The following is a 24,016-nucleotide window of genomic DNA, read 5'->3' as shown; positions in this document are numbered from 1 at the left end:
GTCTAGAGTTGGTATTTTTAGAAACCTCCCTCAACTTTCAGGCACAACGGGTCGCTTGTCGGGTTTTGTATGGCCACTCCAGGACCTTGAAATGCTTCTTACGAAGCCACTCCTTCGTTGCCCGGGCGGTGTGTTTGGGATCATTGTCATGCTGAAAGACCCAGCCACGTTTCATCTTCAATGCCCTTGCTGATGGAAGGAGGTTGTCACTCAAAATCTCACGATACATGGCCCCATTCATTCTTTCCTTTACACGGATCAGTCGTCCTGGTCCCTTTGCAGAAAAACAGCCCAAAGCATGATGTTTCCACCCCCATGTTCACAGTAGGTATGGTGTTCTTTGGATGCAACTCAGCATTCTTTCTCCTCCAAACACGTCTATTTGAGTTTTTACCAAAAAGTTATATTTTGTTTTCATCTGACCATATGACATTCTCCCAATCCTCTCCTATCATCTAAATGCTCTCTGCAAACTTCAGACGGGCCTGGACATGTACTGCTTAAGCAGGGGGAAACGTCTGGCACTGCAGGATTTGAGTCCCTGGCGGCGTAGTGTGTTACTGATGGTAGCCTTTGTTACTTTGGTCCCAGCTCTCTTCAGGTCATTGACTAGGTCCCCCCGTGTGGTTCTGGGATTTTTGCTCACCGTTCTTGTGATCATTTTGACCCCACGGGGTGAGATCTTGCGTGGAGCCCCAGATCGAGGGAGATTATCAGTGGTCTTGTATGTCTTCCATTTTCTAATAATTGCTCCCACAGTTGATTTCTTCACACCAAGCTGCTTACCTATTGCATATTCAGTCTTCCCAGCCTGGTGCAGGTCTGCAATTTTGTTTCTGGTGTCCTTTGACAGCTCTTTGGTCTTGGCCATAGTGGAGTTTGGAGTGTGACTGTTTGAGGTTGTGGACAGGTGTCTTTTATACTGATAACGAGTTCAAACAGGTACCATTAATACAGTTAACAAGTGGAGGACAGAGGAGGCTCTTAAAGAAGAAGTTACAGGTCTGTGAGAGCCAGAAATCTTGTTTGTTTGTAGGTGAACAAATACTTATTTTACAGAGGAATTTACCAATTAATTCATTAAAAATCCTACAATGTGATTTCCTGGATTCTTTCCCCCCATTCTGTCTCTCATAGTTGAAGTGTACCTAGGATGAAAATGACAGGACTCTCATCTTTTTAAGTGGGAGAACTTGCACAATTGGTGGCTGACTAAATACTTTTTTGCCCCACTGTACGTGCAACACCTTCAATGACCGGGTGTGTGTGTACGTGTGTGTACACGAGTAATCCACAACTCTCACTCTCAGGCCAGATAAAGGTCAAATAATCATCCATGTGTATGATTGTTTGTGTGGATGTGTGTGTGTGTGTGTGTGTGTGTGTGTGTGTGTGTGTGTGTGTGTGTGTGTGTGTGTGTGTGTGTGTGTGTGTGTGTATTGGTCTCAGGTTACTGAGTGTGTGAGTCGTGAGGTGCAGGACAAAGACGAAGGGTTGGCCTGCTGCTTACCTAAATAGCATCATTAATTACACAATCGGATCTCACAGCACAATGGACACTCTCCACATAAAGCAGAGCTCTGGAAAATATATTTGCTGTCCTGTTTTCTGCATGATTGGGCCTTTAGTCACACACACACTCACAAATGGGCATATGGCAGCATGGGATGGGCAGGTCCCCTCCTTTACACACGTGTTTTGTTGTGGCGGACTCTGAGCAGCAGTGCAATAAAACACCCACCAGTCTGCTGAACGAGCTGCTGCTGAGGCCTTTAGGTCAAACTGTCAAAAAAACACAAGCGCTCCTAATGATGGCTGCTAACCATACCTTAATCAACAACTTCTAATAACAGAGCAACCCAGTTCCTAATGTAGAGCAACTAAAATGTGCCTTAATTAATTTATAAGCAAATATAATTGTACAGTTCTCAGCTGAAGACACATTTGAGTTGAGTTGATAATCTCAGCTCCTTTCAGTCTAATGAAACCTACAGAACCTGCCATATGGTCCATCAGTGCTGCAGACAGCTGTAGCCGAGCTACTGATCCCACACTGCAGCCACGGGACAGATGAACCCTCAACAAGGGTGACACACACACACACACACACACACACACACACACACACACACACACACACACACACACACACACACACACACACACACACACACACACACACAAATTAGAACTGCCCTTTCACAGTCTCAGGACCATGTTCACAACCTAAACCTTGCAGGAACTTGAGCAACACAGAGCGGAAACTATGACAATATTCAGATACATTTATTAAAAAGGATCAGTTAACCCAACATTTCCCGAAAAAATTATCTTCCTCACCTCTTGTGGTATCTTGCGATGTTTCTATTTTCCCCGTTTCTTATCAATTCAAAGAAGCTGACAGGGTTGTGCTAAATGTTCTACACCATCTCTTCCCAGTGTCCAGATAGGTCTTGAATATGCCTAATTGCACAAAATAATATAAGAACCANCATATGTGAGAAAATTGGAAAAGACATGTGTGTCTACCAGCATGTCGTGCACTCACTGGCTGTGGCACAACAAGTAGTTTGTACAGAATAGGAAAGACAACATCTTGTCTTTCCTATTCTGTACAAACTACTTGTTGTGCCACAGCCAGTGAGTGCACGACATGCTGGTAGACACACATGTCTTTTCCAATTTTCTCACATATGGTGTTGATGGGGACATATCTCTCTCTCATTCCATGACCTGCATGCATGTACACTAGAGATGAACCAAACATGTATTTGCTTGCATAATATATGAGCAGTACTTCCACACCTGTGTGATCAGACCTCACAATGATGCGGGAATATGCAGATGTATGGCATGGAGCACCATCCTTGTGACTGCCTCCTCCTGATCACTGTACAGTGATGTCAAACTTCTGACTCCTGCTGTGCAGATGCTCTTCACCTCCTCCCCTTCGTCAAATCCTGAGTGTAGTCTCTGTGGGGCAGCAGCGACAATGCTCACAAACATGCACAGAGCAGTCTTGTATCCAATACTCCTCAAGTACTTCCTGTAGTTTGGGACATTTGTTTTGCCAATGATAACATGTGTAGGCGTTCCATCACTTGCACCTTTCCTTTGCCTCTCCAGGTCTTTGATTGACTGTGGGCCGTCATACCTGTCAAATACCATGACCACACATTTAATTTCTTGTTTTCTATACATATACAGTGGGGCAAAAAAGTATTTAGTCAGCCACCAATTGTGCAAGTTCTCCCACTTAAAAAGATGAGAGGCCTGTAATTTTCATCCTAGGTATACCTCAACTATGAGAGACAAAATGAGAAAAATAAATCCAGAAAATCACATTGTCTGATTTTNAGTTGAAAGTCCGTGTTGCCCAGCGACAGCCCCAAAACATCACTGCTCTAGAGGAGATCTGCATGGAGGAATGGGCCAAAATACCAGCAACAGTGTGTGAAAACCTTGTGAAGACTTGCAGAAAACATTTGACCTCTGTCATTGCCAACAAAGGGTATATAACAAAGTATTGAGATGAACTTTTATTATTGACCAAATACTTATTTTCCACCATAATTTGCAAATAAATTCTTTAAAAATCAGACAATGTGATTTTCTGGATTTTTTTTTCCTCATTTTGTCTCTCATAGTTGAGGTATACCTAGGATGAAAATTACAGGCCTCTCATCTTTTTAAGTGGGAGAACTTGCACAATTGGTTGCTGACTAAATACTTTTTTGCCCCACTGTATGTGTACCAACACTTGAAATTAAATAGTTTGGCAGTTAAATTCAGTGGAATACCTGTATTACTGACACGGTGGCCGAAGGGAAATGTAACTATTTGCATCAAATTCAAATCAAAAATCACGATCCGATGACACAAATAGTGAAAGCACTTAATTCACACTTTCCATTTCTTAAATCACTCAATGTTTAGATTGTCTGAGTCACCAGCTAGGGCACAAGTGTGAGTCTATTAGCTTTTGTGAATTAATAAACAGACATGTAATGTATGTTTATGGTTTCCCTCTGCCTGCCTTGTTGCTGTGCCAGCATGACATTTGGATAAACTTTATGGTTCCTCATGTCCATTAAAACTGGATGTGGGCTGTGTCTGTTCACTCAGACAATTTCCTTGAGTGTGACAGATTAGCTTTGACAACAGGACATTACTTTATTTCCGGTACTAAGATAGCATGCTAATATCATACAGCAACAACCCCCTCCCTCATTGTAATTGCACTGACAAGTCCCTCTTAGATAAAATACAAATAATAATAATTACAGGATTATAGTGCAGCTGGATTAACATGTAACAGTGCTGCACTTGAAGTACTGACAGTTCAAGTAGGACTTTATCCCAGCACTAGGAGAGGAAATAAAGAAAATGTGGGAACCACATGAAGGTCTGACAGTCCAAGAAGGTTGCTAAAGAACCTTTCACCTGCAGACCTGAAGTAATCCTATTGTATATCATTCAATTAGTTTAAATACCTCATCACATGCCTGTTTTCCAGCACTTTCTTGCTGAGTGTATTTTCATATTTAGCTGCTGTTTGTCTTGGAAGCTTGGAGGGAACATGAGAATAAATAAGCAGATGATCTCCTGGAATCATGTGGGTTTGCTGCCAGCTCTGCTTAAATGTATCTTCTGTGTGTGTTTGTGTTCAAACCGAGTTCATGTGCATCAGTATGTATGTGAATTACGAAGCGGGAGGTTCACAGTGTGTTGGCAGCAGTCATACTCCAATTATGCTGCTCACAGTGTGAACTCTCCACCTCTCTTCCTGTGGATTGTGAAGCATTTGGAGTGTCTCTTGTTAGGAAAAGCGGGCCAACGTTCACGCACATTTTTCTTTTACCTTTTACCTTTACCAAAACATCTTTATATCCTATTTCCTGTCTGCTCTTTCTCCCAGATTCATCATGAAGCTCTTCCTGTTTTTGGTGGCGGCGCTGCTCCTGGTGGTGGCAGAGAGCTCTACAGAAAGAATCCTGTCCAGAAGAACCAAGAGGGATCTGGCCAACCCGCTGCATGTTGGGGGCATCAGGGACCCTCATGGCTCCTACTGCGAGAGGAGGGGGGGCTGCTGCCCCGGCAGAGACGACATCTGCACCGTTCCCTACCTGGACACCATCTGCTACTGCGACCTGTTCTGCAACCGCACCATCTCCGACTGCTGCCCCGACTTCTGGGAACATTGTCTGGGCATTCAGCCGCCTTTCATAGGTGAGTAAGGGTGCACAAGCCAGGGTGCAAATGTTTGTATCAGTGAGTTGTTTGCAGATGTGTGTGGGCCTGTCGTTGATAGTTAGGCTCACAGAGAGCAACACAGAAACCCACTGACAGACTCAGCAGCATGAAACCTAAAAATGAAATAACATACCTGCTTTTTTCAAATCACAAGAAAGAAACACGGTTCAAGTAATAATTTCGATTTAAGTCATTATCTTTTAACGAATAGGTAACACAATGGTGATTGAGCCTATGACCCGCTGATGAAAGCTCTTGTATTTGCAGTTTTACAGAGAGTTTGTCTCCGGGCGACACTGTATCGATTATAAACTTCAATAACTGCTTATCACCATTTGTTCGATTGTAACTTTAAATTAAGAAATGTACAAACATGATTGGACAGGCCATATTTGTTAGGCCTGTACAACTTGTTTTTTCAAATAAATACATATTAGAACTTGATGCTGAAATAAAATGTAAGTAAACAGATACATTCCTAAAAAAACATTTCCCTGCTCTCAAAAAAAAAAGTAAGATTATCGTTCTTTCAGCAAAGATTAAAATAACAATCCCCTCTCCACTTCCTGCTCCTATGTCCTCTTCTGGTCATTTTTTTTAACGGTCCCTTAGTAAAAAGGTTAAGATTTGAGCTAATTTAGTATTCTCTTTTCTTACTACTGTTGGATTCCCTACATTCCCTATAGCCTCCTCTCAGTGCAGAGGTGTAAAATGTGCCAGCGACAGCAGAGGCCTACCTGAGAACAGAGCAGGGAACAGTGGGCTTCTTATTAAGCCAGACAGAGGGGAGGAGGGGGTGGATGGAGGGATGAATGGAGGTCAGGAGAAAGAATGTGGGCTATGTGGCGGGAAGGAGGGACAGTGAGCGGAGGACCGGAGGCAGAGGGTTCGCCGCAGGTATGTGTTCCCCGGACGACAAAGTAGCGGGATCATGATCTGGGACACAAAAATTAATGCATGTTTTAACACACGCACGCACGCACGCACACACAGTCTGGAGGAAAGCTATGGTACTTCAAAAGAAATGTAGCTAGATTTTTCTCATTATGTTGTAAAAGTTAGTGTCTAAGTATAATATTTGCTTACAGAAAACAATGTCTCCATCACATCATAAAAAAGAGTCACGCTAACTTATTACATGAAACCACATACTTTAGTCCAACAGAATCCCCCTGATATAAAACCCTTCAATGCCAATGAGTAACTTGTCACACCGCTCTGCAGTAACTCAGTGCTGAGACAGCTGTGAGGGGGATGATGGGTAACAGAGGGCCTCACTCATAAATCACACAATCAGCTCTGGGCCTCACACAAGAGGAAAGGAAACCTGCACACATTGTAAATCTTCAGCCAGCTCATGCCTTAAATTCCACATAAAACTCACACTGACAGCATCTTCCACTGTAAATGCTTTAGGAAAAACCTCCCTGTGAGTTTGTCAACAAGTCAATATAGTTTTCACAAGTAAGCAATGTTTAAGTGTAATGGGTCAAAATAAATCAAAAGCACTGCTTATATTTTGTCACTGCAGGATTATAGCTGACAAATGTACAAAACATTTGTTGGTGTTTAATTATTAATGTACCAGACGAGATTTTCCCAATGGAGGTGGTGAGGTGGAGAATAATCAGTTTAAAGCGTGAAGAGGGCCCAGGAAGCCTGGGAAGGCAGCAGAAAAGCTAACGCCACATTCCTACACTGGATTACTGGAGCTCAGAGCTGCTTAGACTGCAAATATTCTGTGTGTACGCTCACATAGGAACACACAGGGAGTTATGATAACACTTTTTATTGTGCTTGCAAGTGAAGGCATCATATTGTATTATATTAGGTGTGCCTGCACCTCTGTCTCCCGGTTGTGTATTATCATAAATATTAAACTGTGACTCTTTGTCTCCTCTCAGGCACCTGCGAAAGAAATGGAAACACATTCTTTTCAGGGCAAACATACAGAGAGAACTGCAATTTATGGTATGTAAACTCCTTTTTTCTCACTCTTTTAACCTATTTAATGCCCCATTTCTTAGCTTGGAAACTTCCTCTATGTTCACTTCATCTATATTCTCTGCACTACTTGTCATACGACTTCATATGAACCATGAAATGCTTAAACTAAAAGATATATTCAAGCCCAATAGCCATGTTTTTATCGATGTGCTATAACAACAAAATGTAGATCTCTTGGGCATCACATTTCTCCACATTTCATACTGACGTTGAGTACTTGATATTCCTAAAACCTCTGGGATCTGGGGTAAAAAGTTGGGTGGGTTTGCACACAGCATGTGTTTCTAATAATAAAGCCACTGGTGGGCGTAACATTCAGCTTTTCTATCTATATTTATGACAGGATCTTCATATCACACACACGTTGTCCCTTTCTACCTCCGTTTCCTCTACTGTCCCTCCTTGTTTACAACGGGATCATTCTTTATAAGTTGTTTTGACAGCAGGAAAAAGCACAGGTGTAAATTATACATTACTGATGGGTGGTTTACATTAACCATAGCTTGTGCTAGTATTGTGCTCTCTACTCTGGCAGACTGTCACTGTACGGACACTTGACAAGGACATAGCCATCATTTTTGTTATTTGTTACAGCTAGTGCTTTTCCTGCCTTGACAAGTTACAATGACTGTTTTGATATGACCTAGTGCAGTATGAGAGTTATGAGATAGACAATAAAGAAATTCACACTTAAAGTTAAGGAAACAAGTGACTTTAGGTGGGTTTTAGATGCTACCAAGAACAATATGTATTAAATCAGTTGAGTAGGTTCTATTTCCGGTTTGTTGGTTTAGTTGTTAATTTGTTGATTTTCATCAGCCAAGGAAAGCCGATGCAAACATTTATGTGGATTCACAAATTATTTTTCACTTAAGTTGACATTGCAAACATAGGGTATGGCCTCGGGGGAGGAGTCAGTCTTGTTTTCAAATTTACTAGATTATTTATTAAATGGCTAATGTTGGTAAAGCCTCTTTGTTATTATTTATCCTGAAGCATTCACTGTTATGATCTTAAAAAATGAATACCAGCTCAGCAGTCTGTGTCTGTAACCGTATGTATAACTGAGAATACATAATAAAAAAACAGGAAACTGGAAAATAAAGATACACATGTGTTCCCTGTGCTGGATAATAAAACAAAGCCATGTATTCTTGTTTTCATCCTTTGTTTAGATCTCCTTGACAAGGTTGCATATTGTTTCCAGTCCAGCTTTGAATGTTATGACCCTCACATGATAAGAGTTTCTAAAAACAGTAGTTGAGATTAGCTCTGTGTCTTTTTTTATCTCCTTGGCCTTCTGCACGCTGAGGGCAACATGAGTCTGTTGTTATTTTTTCTGAGAGGTATCGGCGGCAGTCAAGGAGAGGGAAAGCAGATCTTGAGAGACTAAAGGAAGGAGACAGATGAGGTCAAGTTAGTGAAGACAGGAGGAAGGGAAGTTAAATTCCTCACCTGTCCTCCACTGTGGTTTCTCACGTCTGTGTTATTTGATGTTCCTCAGAAACCCTGTGTACGTGCGTCCACATGTACACAAATGTTGTATACATCCTTATTATATTTATCCTAACGTAACAAGAACACCCTGTGGCTGTGTGTCACGACAAGTCCCAAACCAGGCTGACCCCGCTGTTCTGCACGTCCTCTGCTTAAAACCTCGCAGCTGTTTGACTGTAGAAGCTGCGCTGCGTCAATCTAAAAGGCCTGAAATATGACTTTTATCATGACGGCTCAATTAGATTCAACCTGAAGGGTCTGATGGTTGAGTCGATATGTGAAAAAGGCAGTTAATTGATGAATGGTGTGACAAGCTTTTCTACTTGAGGAAAGACTTGGGGAGGTTGGTCTAAAAATAACCTTGAGTGTCCCAGGTGACTGGAAAAAGCATTTATGTGCTAACTCCCCCTTTCACCATTAACAAAAGAGTCTTACACAAACGCTCCCACATGTATTTGTAAAGGCAACACACATGGATGCTTGAAAAATGGCACCACCGCTGTGGTGCAGAGGGACACACACACTCCCTATTCCTGCTCCCACTCTCTATTTATTAATTTCCCAAATGTGCGTCCTCCCGGCTCGATCAGGGCTGCGGGGAGGAGGACAGCCAGGGCTTCCTCTCGGAGTCAAAAGGCCGCTCTCCCTCTTTCCCTTCCAAAGTCTCTCATTAGCAGAGTTCAAACTCCCACATTTTGTTATCTAATATCCTACATGTCTTGACAAACCACTGGCTTAAGCAAACTAGAAAGCCACATATCAAAGATATAGTCCATACAAATCTGCTCTTTGACAATCAGTAGCACAATATGTTATAACTTTTCGTTTTAAGTACTTCCATGGCAGATTCAGTGCAAGACAGCACAGAGAGACAAGCTGACTGAGCATGAAGTATTAAAGCGATGAAGATGCACTGTGATGCATGGCACTGTGTTAATGGGATCCCAAGCTGAGACTTTTTCATCCTGAAGACTCTTTATCTGTCCCAAGTGATCTGAAACGCGGCGCCTCCTGCTCACACACAACCCAGGACGAGCAACTATCTCCTGATTTGGCAGCAGCTCTACGGTCTGAGTGCACTTTGGTTTGGAAAACCGCCAATGCCAGCTTGTTTTTAAGGGGTTGCGTAGTTCCTCAGATGAGGTAGACACATCATTTTTAAATGCACACAAACATGGCTCTGATTCCCCTGATCTGACAGGATTTGGCAAGGCAATGTACCGATTCAGGAAACCTTATTGTTTATGAAATATTGTTAAAAAAAAGTGTCTTGGATGCTCACAAACATCATCATAAAATATACACACATGAAATGACTTCGTAGAAATGTATTAAAACACAACATCATTTATTAAATAAATAAGAGTAGGTGTGCTTTATAAGTAATACCATTATATTTGCCCTCGTGGATATTGGATATTGCAGTTGGAACTTAGGAGTTTTGGTTAGTCCTCAGAGTTGGTCTTGGGCTGTTCCCCGATGGGAGTAGCTGGAGGACTGTGTAAAGGGTGTGTGTGAAGGGTCCTGAATGGAGTAGTCTGCCTTTTATTTTAACTGCAGGACTGTAAATGTAAGTTGGTTGCATTCTCGATACGTTTATTCTTTGGTTTCTGAGCCTCAAACAAACAAAAACAAACTCCAACCTGTGTACATGCATGATCTCAGGAGTGATTGGTGGTCTCTTTCTCTAAAAGACAGAGAATGTGAAAAATGGCCTCCCACTGTCCTCCGAGACATCATATTTCTTTTCTCAGGCGCACTCTGTCCCCCTGTGTCCATGAGTCTGTCATTATGCCTGTCCCAGTGTGTGCATCCTGTGCTATTACTGTGTGAATGTATTGTTGTATTTTACCCACTGGCGCTGAGCTGCATGTACAGTGTGTATTCCTGATGAAGGGAGAGAGAGGTTAAATGTCACTGTCTCTCTCCTCTAATCAAAGCCATCAAAAGTGCCCGCTCTAAACTGTGCAAAAGTGTGTGTGAGTGCTGACAATTGTTTTGTTGATCGGTTCTCAGAGACCCAGCAGGGAGGAGTCCAGTTTGAGAGGTGATACACACCCTGCAGGTTGCAGTGTGACTGAAGGGGAATTTGGTGTGTGTGTGTGTGTGTGTGTGTGTGTGTGTGTTTAATGATCCTCCCAGGCAGGTTCCCCTCTCTGTAAACATGCTGTCTAATGTACAGTAGACTTTATGGTTGGAAGTCGATACACGCCTGTTTGGGAAACACCCCTCATTCTTTCTCTCTCACTACCAAACTAATTTATTATGAAATCCCCCGAACGTCGGCTGACCTTGCAGCTGTTATTTATGGTGACTTAGAAACTTAAGCAGGTACAGAGAGGGCCCTGAGAACAAAAATATTTACAGTCAGACTACCAAAAAACATCTTTAAAATCTGCAGATGAACCAATCAGTCCCGACATTTAATAACGTTTCTTTATATTAAACGGCCAACGTTGAGATACAGAGAGTAGAAATACTGATAAAGGGCGTTGTGAGATTCATTTTATAATAATCGGACATTTTGGGAAGTATGCTTATTTGCTTCCTTGTTCAGAGTCAGATGAGAGGATTGATACTGCAGTGCTCTCAAATGAATATGTATAGGCAGCCATCAGCCAGTTAGCTTAGCATCAAGACTCAAACTAAATCCTGATTATTAAACACACAAGTTATGGTTACTTATAGCTAACAAAGAGATTAACTTATTTGTTATCTTTAAAGGTGCTTTCCTTTCCCCCAGTTTCAAGGTTTTATAATAAGATAAGCTCTGTTGGTGGTTTTCATATTTGCTGTACAGGCAGAAAGTTGTCACACTACTCTTGTAAAAAAGAAAGGAACATCATTACAGAAGGTCTCCAGATTTAGTTTATGACATAAAGTAACATACTTTAGAGGAGAATGTAAAGTTTTAAAAGGACAGGACAGTTTTATGGTTTTGATTTAGTAAAGGAGGAAATATACAGGTTGAATGTCCTGTCAGAATGGAAAATCCATGATTGCGGTTTTAAACAATGAATCAGACTGTTTGAATGGTTTAGCAACAGCCAATCATTAACTTTGAAGTATGAGCGGAAGGTGAACTGAAGGCATCGTGACTCATCTGTGGCAGCAAGCCGTGTGTCTGGATAATTTTTGTCAAGCACAATTTTGAAGTACATGTACTTAACTGAAGTGTTTCCATTTATGCTCCTCTGCATTTGAGAGAGAAATGTCAAACTGTTTACTACACTTCAATTATTTCACCTGTTCATATTTTAGTTTGAAACATACAAGCTTATGATGCATTCTTATAGATGTATTACAATATCCCAATTATATGTCCTTCTGAAAGGGTCAAACAGGACTTTCACTTTTAGAAGTCCGTAAATGGGTTTTTGTATTGGTAAAGGAATTTGATACTTTTCCAAAGCACACACAGACACTTAAACACACACACCGTGAGTCATCAAAAAGTACATAGTGCAAGTTATTTTGGAGCATCCCTAAAGAAAGATTCCTCGTCATCATTAACATCCTGTTCTCTTATAATCTTCTTCCTGGCTCCTTCTTTCCTTTCTTTGGATTTTGTGTCCCGCTGCCTTAAAAGGCTGAATGTTTCCTTTGACCTCTCCCTCTGTTTTCTCACTCCCTCATTCCTTCTATTTCCATTTAATGTGACTGATGTCCTTTTCCCAATAATTGTCTTATTTAGGAATTCCTTTGAGCCCCTGCATATTTGTGTATGTCCCAAAAAGTCTTTCTATTTTAGCTGTGACTTCACTGGATTTAGCATAAATAAATAAATACAACTATTATAATGCAATTACAGCGGCTAATGCCTTTTAATGGACTCATGTCTTTGCCCTTCTTTCTCTCCTCTGTAGTACATGTGGGACCACGGGACGCTGGGAGTGTGACCAGAACGCCTGTCTGATGGACCAGGACATCATCTATTCTGTTAACAGAGGGAACTATGGGTAAATAAAACAAACGCAGCCTCACATAAACACGCACATACTCATATTAGGGTTGGTGTTCTAACCCTAACCTTATTATATTTATTACAAACACATTCTCATTATATTTTGTGCTTTCAGCTGGAAGGCAGGTAACTACAGTCAGCTCTACGGCATGACTCTGGACGAGGGTATCCGGTTCCGCCTGGGCACGCAGAGACCCTCCAGGACTATTATGAACATGAACGAAATCCAGGTACAGGACAGTCTTCTTCCTTGATACCAAGAAAATAAATACAGAAATAGAAACATGTGGGTGGTCAACTTCGTGAAGGCACAGGAATAAAACTAAGTTTTGATATGCATATTCTCTGCTCAAGTGCCCTTCAGCAAGTCATGGAAACCTTTCCATCCTCAGTGTTTTGGAGATGACTTTTGACCTCTGACCTGGCTCTTAAAAGGTGGCATGAGTGAACTTTTTTCCACGGAAGATGATCAAGTTACTTGTTGCTACTGGGTGTAACCTCTGTAACAGGGGGTTCCCCTTTAAATTCCTCTTATACAATATCTGCCACTACATCACATATTAGATATGTGTTGTTGCATATTTTCAGTGTTGGTCAAAAGGAGGAGAGCAGGAAGTTGTTGCGACATGTGAGAATGCAGAGAATTAGGGAATTGGTACAGTTTTCCCAGTTTTCACCTGCGTACTTCCTGTTGGTGATATGATGATATTATGATTTTGTGGTATGCACTTTTACAACATTTTACACCAAGGGGCCACTGATCAAAACGTTTCTCGCCTAATTACGGTGCTTTGTTGGTAAGTGATGGCGTCTCTGGCTGGAATCTCAGGCCTCTCTATTCCTCTCAGTCTTTGTTTACTTTTCAGCCAGACAGATTACATAAGACGGAACCAAAACATCACACAGAGAAGAAGATGGAGGAGATGGTGGCTGCCTTGAGAATAAAGCCAATCTTCTCTTTAGTCTACACCTCCATCCACCCCCTTCATCCATCCGTCCTCACTCCCCCGTCTAGTTCTCCCAACATTCCCCAACACTTCCACCATAAAAACATCACGTCCCGCCCACCCCCCCTCCTTCCGCAGCCATCGTGTCCCTACCTGTGCAAGGAACCAAATCAGAGCCCATTCATAAATCTCTCTGTGGCTGTCTCCTCTCATGTCTGTCTGTAGGCTCAGGTGTAACAAATAGTGAATGCATGAAGGAATTAAGACATAGTTTTGCAGTCTTTTCCTCTCTTTCATCATGCCTTTTGGTCAGGTGTCTGTTATTTTGGACTTTAACCTTCCACAACTACAAATCTCCGAACAGAAGCACATTCCTTAGTTATGTATCAGGTGCCCATTTGTGCTTTGAATACCTCCCTAGTAATCAGAGGAATGCCGCGCAGCCAGGCAGAGAGAGGGCGGCACAGTTATACAGTAGTGTGTGTGTCTGTTATCACACATAACTCTGAGATTAAGACAGGATCCAACCACGAGTGGAGACTAATAGATCGAGTATGTTTGGCATCTGGGATGCACCTTCGAGTAAATATGCGTTATCAGGAAGATACTTGCACTCCATCACTGACTTATCATCCTAATTAGGATTTATCTCACAGTGGTATTGGTATTTTAAATAGAGTGATGCCAAGAGTTCAGCTGGTACAAATGACTCATTGGATGAAACTATGCGTCCTCATGGTTTCATGGAGAGGACGGGGATCAGAGGTTCCTGTTTCATCTACAGCGTCAGAGATTGACACTGGGCCAAATGGTCCTAATAGCTTGTGAATACATCCCTTCTACTGGAGGGTTGATTAGCAGGTTTACGTAATCTGCCTGTAATCCAAACTTGTTATACAAAGAGTCCACAAGTATTTCAATTGCAGTTGTTTTATGGTGGGCAAATAATAGCAACACAGTCCCACTGCTGCTGCTGCTCTGATCTGAGTTTTAAACAGCTGTTTCTTGTGTTTTACTCTAAATCCTGTTTTACATAATAGGCTGACACTCATGAATAATGGTTTACTCTAAATAGTAATGTTTCCTCAATCAATCAGTTCTGTCAGAGTGCAACCGTAATTAGGCTGTATTTACTTGACTCTGTTTTTCTTCCTGTCAGATGAACATGGATCCTGAGGCCGAGCGTCTTCCAAGCTACTTCAACTCAACAGAGAAGTGGCCCGGAAAGATTCACGAACCGCTGGACCAGGGAAACTGTGCTGCATCCTGGGCTTTCTCCACTGCAGGTAGAATAGCTTAAATTAAGGAAAAATGCAATGTTTATGAGATGCAGGAAAGACAAAAAAAGGGGACATTGGTTAAAAAAGAAATCCCCAAATACTAAGGTCTTGTTCCAAACACTGTCATTTTACATACCATAAACATACTTACAGGAGGATACAACCATTATTCTTAGAATCATCCGTTTCAGTTTTTAAATAGTTTGTCAGTTTTTTGCATGACATGTTTTAATACTGTCCATCCTCTTCACTAGCTGTGGCATCAGACAGAATCTCTATCCAGTCCATGGGTCACATGACTCCTCAGCTGTCACCACAAAATCTCATTTCCTGTGACACGCGCAACCAGGGAGGCTGTGCGGGGGGACGCATCGACGGAGCCTGGTGGTACCTCCGGCGTAGAGGGTAAAGGTTTTATATAAATAGGAAACAAAAACGAAAAGCATCATACAATCTGTTGGGGGATTTCTGATGAGAAAGTTCTAGAGATTTGGCTCAATCTTTCCATCCCTCCTCTTCTCTCACAGAGTGGTGACTGAGGACTGTTATCCGTATCAATCCCCACTGGAAGCCCCCGTGGAGGTGGGCCGCTGCATGATGCAGAGTCGCTCAGTGGGCCGGGGGAAGAGGCAGGCCACCCAGCGCTGCCCCAACACACACAACTACCACAACGACATCTACCAGTCCACACCGCCCTACAGGCTCTCATCCAATGTAAGCAGTGCACAAACACTAAACAGTACATATGTGATGCATACAGTCACACTGACTCCTCTCACACGCTCGTGTTAAACCTACAGAGAAACACAACATGTTTTTAATCTCCAGTGAACATGCAGCTTTGGGATGTCCTCTTGCTACACTGGACTGTAATCTTTCACATGTGTTTATTACTGTATGTGTTTCTGCACATTTTCTCATGCATTCCTGACTGCGTTGAGAATGAACATGGGAATGAACATGATCAAATGCTCAACAGCACTCTTCAGTGAATCAGTGAAGGGCAAGGAGTTTCATTTGTATGAAATATAATACAACATTTATTCAATTCTAAATGTAGTTACATCAGCTTAAAGTATACTGGATTTACTGGCCGGTGAGTGGATAAAAACTATTTACAGAATGCACTTTAGATATCCTTATTAATAATCATTATCTGTATTGCTGGAATTAGATTTCTGTGTTAACCTCCTTGTATCAGGTTACTTGGTTCTTTCTGCAGACCAGAGGGCATATTGAGGTCGAAGAAGCAAAACAGAAATGGAGAAACAAGCTGCATATAAATGTAAATGATATCTCCTAAAGTTTGAGACTTAAATACCTACGTAACTATGAGCTCTAAATGGTTAATGTTAAAGGAAAAGTGTACAAAGTCTTTTGAGAAATGGATGTTTATCTGGCATTTCAAAAGCTAGATGATAGGGATCATACCTTTTTCAGTTTGAGACTCCAAAAGACAACATTTGGTATCTCCATAGGACTTACACTTACACAAATAAAGCATGAATACAAACAGCCCAGCACACATTATCTACTTAGATGAACAGACAAGTGTAATGAGGAAGAAATCACATTTGAAAGCACTGTTATGCATTATATTCTGCCAACTAGTAACCCAATAAGAACGGGTCACGACCCATCTTGGGATCGCGACCCTCACTTCAGGAAAGACTATTCTAAATCAGATCTTCTAGTAGTCCGCTTCATGGAGAAAGCACCTCTGCCCTCTGTCTTTAGCACAAAGTATCATATGACATCCTAAACTGTTTCCAGAAGCCGTCTCCGCATGCAGCTTCGTGCATCTTGTTTGAAATTCAAAGTTGACCACTGAGCTGCAGCCGGCCTGTGGTTTTATCGGCCAGCATCCATCTCCGCTAAATGACGGCTAATGCCTCTCAAAACCTTTAGTGCCTGTTGTTTTTCTCTCACGATGGCCTGTGAAGTCAATAAGCCAGGCATTAAGGCCTGGGGCCCTGCTGGACTCAATCTCGTTATCTGACTTTTAACATCCAGGGGGTTTGTTTTCCTCCTCTCCATTTCACTGACATGTAATGATCTGCTCTCTCTCTCTCTCTCTCTCTCTCTCTCTCTCGCGCGCTCTCTCTCTCTCTCTCTCTCTCTCTCTCTCTCTCTCTCTCTCTCTCTCTCTCTCTCTCTGCCTACAACATTTTCTTCTATCGTCTCTCTTAGGAAAAGGAGATCATGAAGGAGATTATGGATAATGGCCCTGTGCAAGGTAAGGCACACTTGAAACCAATGTTTTAGCGTGAACATTTGCTCCTCTGTGTGTTACATGTTAAAGTTAAAAACAACACAACACTCTCAAGAGACTCACAAATAAAAACACGTGCACCATGAAGCCTCGTGTTCGGTATCTGACTTGGGTGATGTCAGGGTTGACCTTGTCATCCTGATGGTTTTGTCCCAGGTTTCCACTTTGACCCCCAGTCACCTGGTCAGAGATGATAGGCCTTCATGTCAGTGTGGTTAAAATTACCTTCATTTACTAGTGTGTGTGTGTGTGTGTGTGTGTGTGTGTGTGTGTGTGTGTGTGTGTGTGTGTGTGTGTGTGTGTGTGTGTGTGTGTGTGTGTGTGTGTGTGTGTGTGTGCACAGTGTGTCAGTGTGAGTGAGGAGGTCTACACACTGTTTTCAGACAGAGAACACTGGATTTGGGGCAGGTAACCCTCGATAAAGTGAATTTCTTTAGCATCCCGAGAATGTTTTTCCAGTGAGCTGGAATAAGAAAAAATTACTCATGACTCCACACACACACACACACACACACACACACACACACACACACACACACACACACACACACACACACACACACACACACACACAGACACAAACACACACACACACACACACACACACACACACACACACACATATTCAGGGGTGACATTGGAATTTGTTTGTTTAAATTACATCATTACTTTTAGATTATTTGCTGTTTGAATAATATATGTATCACTCCGTTACAAGAGATTTTCCTCAGCTGAAAACAAATATTATGTGTGTTCTTGTGAGTGTTATATCCTTCTGTTAATTCACCATGCTTGTTTGTTCTTGCAGCTATTATGGAGGTCCACGAGGATTTCTTTGTCTATAAGAGTGGGATCTACAAACACACTGACGTCAGCTTCACCAAACCTCCACAATACCGCAAACACGGCACACACTCGATCAGAATCACCGGGTAAGTTGCCAGCATACAGTAACAGTTCAAACTGTTTTAAGTGTTGTTGCCACTGTTCTGTGAACCAACAGTCTATTAGTCATGGCATAACCGTAAGTGGACATTTGCTCCGTGCACAAACACGATAAGACTCAATATAAACTTCTTTGAGGTTGTGCTTGTATTTTGTGCCTTTTGATGATAAAAGGTTTTATTCAGTGGGAGTTATTGAAAGAAAAACCATGGGCAATGTTACACAAGTAGTGAATGGGGTGCGGAGAAAAACATCAGCTTTCCTTCCTCTCGATCCAAGTCTGCTTGTTTCCTTGTTGCTACATGTTCCACAGATGCCGTTTCATCAGAAAAAGTGTTTATTAAGGATGAATCGGGTTTTAATCTGCGCAAATCTTATCTTCACCTGCACGTGTTGCACACTGCCGAGAATTTACGTGACAATAAGCTTCCCTCCCCGTCTGTTGCTCTTGGAGACACACCTTGGCTCCACTCCTCTGTCTGGCCCAGACGAGCGCCTCCTCCTCCCCCCTTTCTCCTCTATCTAGAAACTACGGCAACCACAAATATGCAGACGGGCAGACGGCTGACACACCTGGATTACCTACCCCCACCCATCCGCCTCTTGTTATTCCCCCTCGCTTTCCTGCCCCGTCTCTTTGGTGTCTCCCTCATCACTCCTCAGCTGGCCATCACACTCACTCTTCCTCCTCCTTCTCTCCTCTCCTCACCCAAGCCAAAACACTCTTATTATCATGTATCTGCACACGGACAGGTAATGGTTTGCTGCTGTTTAGGTGTGTTGTTCGGAGGGCAGTGGGAGGTGTTTGACCTGTAAAAAGTCAGACACATCGTTCAAACATGTTAAATATTTGACAGGGCTTTTCTCTGCGCGTCCAGCTGGTGTTAAAGTGTGTCTGTCTTGACAATGATAGGTTGCCGCTCGCTCACTATTCTCACTTTCCAAATTAGGAAAATTAGCATTTACCTCGTAATGGTTGCGGAAGAATGTATTGAATGTTTGGAAGCATTTGACTTTACTGTAGAACCTCAGCATCTGAGCTTTTCCATCAACATCATTTTCTCCAGGAATGACTTCACAGCGCTATGATAAAAGCAGTCTCTCTACTTTTATATGATTGGCCTTTGGTGAAGACCCGTTTACAAGCAGCTTTTGATGTCCCTTTTGATGTGCGTGTATATTTGATGACATTTCATTTCATGCTGCATATGGCCTGTATAGGCATGTGGACGATAAAACCCTCAGCCTCCAACCTGTACTTAACTTGTTTTTAAGTGTCTTCTTGAAAGATGCACATGTATGTAAGACTTCGCTCTGTGGACAGTAATTACATCTATCAGCCTGTTTGTCATACACTCTGGAGGTATGCAGGGTATTCACAGTTTTCCTGAATGACTCCTGCTCGTTGGTTCCATACTGACGCGGTCCTCACCACTGACTGGGCCACTGGATGTGGATGTACCAGCGACATGGGTTTAGGGACGGATGGAGCGAAACGGAGAGTGAGGGGTCATGGTGGTTTGGGCTCCAACCTGCCAGCCACAGGCATCAGTGTGTTTACATAGGCCAAATCCCATAGCGATGCGTTCTTTTAAGCCCAGGGCCTGGGAAAGTTTGTGGAAAAAGCATTGAGGTCCACTGTGGTGGAAAGGGCATTGTCTGGGCCGCTGATCCTGACTGCATCGGACAGAGAGCGGGGGATCAATCCTCGGAGAAGGGGTCAGGGGTGGGCCGAAGGGCGTTGGTGAAGGGCGGGGCATGTGGGCACAGCGGTATGCCCATCATTGTCCCGGAGTTAGCAAGTGAGCCGATTGGAGGCCAGATAAGAGATCAGCAGTGGTCCGACTCTGTCTGCCTCGGTCCATGCCAACAAATATGCAGCAAGGCAGGCATGCATGTGGGATCACACACACATATACAGGTGTGAATGCTCCCTTTCTCACACACACCGATCCCATCCTTTCTCCCGACGGTTTTCTGATTGTATTGGGCATCTGTTGTTTACCCAGCTGTCTTTTATTGTGTCTGCTCCTGCTCTGTGTGACGTCTGACATGTGCTAATAAAGATGGTCGCTGATAGAGGGTTGGCACTATCTGCCAGTGTTGTGATGGCAGGCCTCTGAGTTTGGCAGAGTCTGATCAGAGCCACTCTTATTTCCCAGCATTCCTCTCCCTTCTAAAAAATAACAAGCGATTGGGCACTGGCAGTCTCTTGGGAAACGAAAGGCCTAGAGTGCAAAAACAGGATGGGAATTGGCTTTGAGAGAATGTTTTGATCATGACGAGCAGAAGCGGCGGGCGTCTAAAAGTTGGCAGTGGCAAGGCTAAGACCAAAGTGCAGGGCGTGGTGGGAATTTATGGGCATTGGTCAAGGTGCCTGAGAACAAAGCTGCTGGAGAGGATGGAGGGTAAAGATAGGCCTCTAAGTTAAGATACGCACATGTATATTTGTGTGTTTTTTGTCCTTAGTCGTTTTCTGCTCTCTGTGCTGGGATAAAGGTGTGCACTTCCTCATGAGCTTCCCTCTCCTTCCCGTTTCATACAGAAAGGAAGGAAAAGGGGAATTCCATGTTCATTGGATTGGAATGATGTAGGAGTGCAACTAGGCGGTGTCCAGATATAAATACTCTGTTTTCAGGATGTTGTTAACAAGATGAAAGACTTTTTCCCCCACTTGAACACTACTTATGTCTCTTCCTGCCTTTCTTTATCAATAATGTCAAGCCTGTTCTTCTAGGGAGACACATTCCTTTGAAGTGTTTACTTTGACACGTTTTCTTCCATAATTCAAAAATAGCTTCCCAACTCTGATTCCGCTGTTTTGACATTTGACTATTTTTGTTTTCCTGTTGTTTGACTCCGATGCATGTTGAGTAACCTTCTTCTCTGCTTCCTGAACCAGGTGGGGAGAGGAGAGAAACTATGATGGGTCATCAAAAAAATACTGGGTAAGTAATTTCAGTGATGTAAAACAAACCGAAAACCCTTTGCTCAAACATTGTGCTTTTTTTAATGATTAAAGAAATACCTTTAATGAAGGTGTTTCTGCTTTTTGCCTTATGTTCATGATTATAACCAGATACTGTACATGCATTCTCAAATCAAAATCTGCATCATCTGTACTAAGTTTCATACAATTTGCTCTTCAGATTGCTGCCAACTCCTGGGGAAAGAACTGGGGAGAGAACGGCTTCTTCCGTATCGCCCGTGGGGACAATGAGTGTGAGATTGAAACGTTTGTGATCGGTGTGTGGGGAAGGATCACGATGGAGGACATGCACAAACATCATCACCAACATCGTCGCCGACACATTTAGAGACACAGCAGAAGCTAAAACCCCACAGAGAACTTTGTTTTGAATCCAACATATAGATGTGTTTTACCCCAGATGAGAACCAGACAAAGAGTCTCAGAACTTCAGCACATCCCTTACCTGTCAAAATGGCTGGGACAGACACAAAATTAACCCCAGAGCCCCTGAAACCCTCTCTTTTTATAGCTTACATCACTCTGGGGGTCAATACACCCCCTTGTCTACTCCATATTTACCCTATAAAGAGAATAACTCTCCCCTCTCCCTGTAACTCAAGGTTTTTGGCACAAAAAGTAACAAAGATAAACTCAACTAAGCTAAAGCTCTTAAAAATAACCTTACAACCTCAGGTACCAATGATCCAAAGACCCACTTCCCAGAATCCTTAGTGTAACATCAAACCATGCTTATGTCAAAGTTTGGCGATGACAGGAGAAGAAGCTCAATCTTATTCCTCTTTGTCTTTCTTTGTCAACATAACCCTTTAGTCTTTTCTTAATCTAGGATCTAGTCAGACTCAATTTCAGAGGGACGGTTTGGAAAAGAAGAAATCTGAGAGCCAGATTATCAGACTTCAGAGAGACGCACCCAGCAGAGTGTGTAACATGATAATGTAATATAGTTGACCTTACTGACATTAAGCTGTCAGCTATACAGACGCACAGTGTGGCTGATTCCCCCGCTTTTAGAGAGGACGCTTGTATGGAGTTTGTAGACGCAGGCGTTAGACTTTCTCAGACATTCCAGTAAAAACGTAAAATCTAAAACTGAAAACAGAAGATTTGATGTGGAGTATAATATTACAAAACTCAGATTTTGTATTTTCTGAAGATACAGAGCCACAGACTATGACCTGCCATCAACATGAGTCCCAACACCACCAGTGAATCAGGCTTAATCTTCACCCTTCTTCTACATATATTTATACAGTGTTCATGCACAAAGTAAAATGTGTATAATTTTGCTGCAGGTGAAATAAATATTTTGTAGTTCAAAGAGTCACAATTAACAATGAAATGTAAAAGAAAAAAAAAAGCCATGCTGCCATTCTTGACTCCCAAATCTCATTAAAAAGATGAAATTGATGCGTAAAGTGGGTAGAAAGATTTTATTGCCTTAAAAACTGAGTTGTTTTGACCACTGCAAAGAAAGAAAGTTTGTGTATAGTAGTCTTAAATTGCTCCATTCTGTGTACACTGTTACAAATTGAGCAAACATGTTATTTTTTTGTAGCTGTTATATTGTGAAGTTTTATTTTACTACGTGTTTTCCGATGTACTGTATGTAGTAACTTTCATAGAACACACTCATCACTCACTCTGTTGCTTTTCTGCTACTGCATAATGAGGAGGGGGAGGATGGGGGGGGGGACACTGCTGCTGCTGAGGGCCACTGCTAAAAGTCGCTGCAGAATCTGTAGTTTTAAATGTAATAAAACCCCTTTTTTAATAAGGGCAGAAACACCTTAATAAGACATTACGTTTGCAAATGAGCTGTTTGGCTTAATGTCATAACATGTTCAAACTTATCAGATGTGTGCCTCAGCCCTTTATGATCTTTTTCATATCTTTTTGGAGCAAAGCCTCACTTGGGAAAAATAAATCATGGTGTATTATTACCCATTACCTTAGATAACATCCCTGTACACTTCAGCTGGAACTTCAAAAGCCTTTTTCATTTCTTTATCGTCACGTCTTGTGATCTTAAAGGTCCCTTTATCCCTCTCCTTCAGGCGTGATGAGCAGATAGGCATAAAAGCAAAGAGAACTGTCTGGATGGACAGGCAATGTGCAATGTGGGGGAGAGATAAGCAGCTATGCAAGTTTCTCATGCAGCGTCCTGGATCTTTGTTTTCATTCGTAAGTAAGTGAAGACACGGGAAGATGGCAAGCAGCTTATTAACACGCAATAAACCACAGATTTATAATAAATGACAACAAGGATGTATTCGAATCCGAGACATGATTTTGTCAGTGTCCATTTATTTTGCTTATAGTATGTTGGATTAACGGCCTTTACGGTTCATGTTACCTTGGAACTAAATGCTATATATGACACTTGATTATGTAGAAGAGGGGTTAAAAGAAAACAACCTCTGATATATAAGTATACTCTCAAGTAAATGTTCATGAACAATACGTGCCACATTCATTTAGATTATTTGTATTTCAGATGGGACCAATACTTTATCTTTATTACAAAAGGTGATCTGCAAAACCCAAATATATATTCCATAGCGACTTAACTAACATTCAGCAGCAGTTTTCTCCAACATCACAACCTCTCCTCCAAAACAAACAAACCGGGAGCTGCAGCAGACATCCACTCAGAAGTTGTGTATTTTATGTAAAATGAACCACTCCATATTCAGTGATGTGTAGACTTTATTTATGACCAGATGTGTAAATTATATACTTTTATTCCTCGTTTGCCTGTGCAATGTTTTATTATCTTCCTGTCTCTTGTATTGTGTGCACTAAATGCAATACCACATTAGTGTTCACCTGTTCGGCACAATAAAGTCTTTCCCAAACGTA

General features: G+C 42.1%; 1 protein-coding gene across 1 annotated transcript in view; it reads left to right on the top strand.

Annotated features, from left to right (window-relative positions):
- Positions 1-24,016, top strand: part of tinagl1 (tubulointerstitial nephritis antigen-like 1) — a 25,068-nt gene extending 1,052 nt beyond the window's left edge. The window contains exons 2-12 of the mRNA XM_010773119.1: positions 4,919-5,229; positions 7,158-7,224; positions 12,624-12,716; positions 12,837-12,951; positions 14,828-14,954; positions 15,203-15,353; positions 15,476-15,662; positions 17,139-17,184; positions 18,029-18,152; positions 21,068-21,113; positions 21,315-24,016. Of these exons, the coding sequence (XP_010771421.1) occupies positions 4,926-5,229; positions 7,158-7,224; positions 12,624-12,716; positions 12,837-12,951; positions 14,828-14,954; positions 15,203-15,353; positions 15,476-15,662; positions 17,139-17,184; positions 18,029-18,152; positions 21,068-21,113; positions 21,315-21,482 (1,428 nt within the window). The 5' untranslated portion in view covers positions 4,919-4,925 and the 3' untranslated portion in view covers positions 21,483-24,016. The remainder of the gene's footprint in view (positions 1-4,918; positions 5,230-7,157; positions 7,225-12,623; positions 12,717-12,836; positions 12,952-14,827; positions 14,955-15,202; positions 15,354-15,475; positions 15,663-17,138; positions 17,185-18,028; positions 18,153-21,067; positions 21,114-21,314) is intronic.

This window comes from Notothenia coriiceps, unplaced genomic scaffold (assembly GCF_000735185.1).
Source record: "Notothenia coriiceps isolate Sejong01 unplaced genomic scaffold, NC01 NC01_scaffold00012094, whole genome shotgun sequence".
Classification (NCBI taxonomy): domain Eukaryota; kingdom Metazoa; phylum Chordata; class Actinopteri; order Perciformes; family Nototheniidae; genus Notothenia; species Notothenia coriiceps.
Note: the sequence above shows the minus strand (reverse complement) of the source record. Positions and strands in the feature narration are given on the sequence as shown.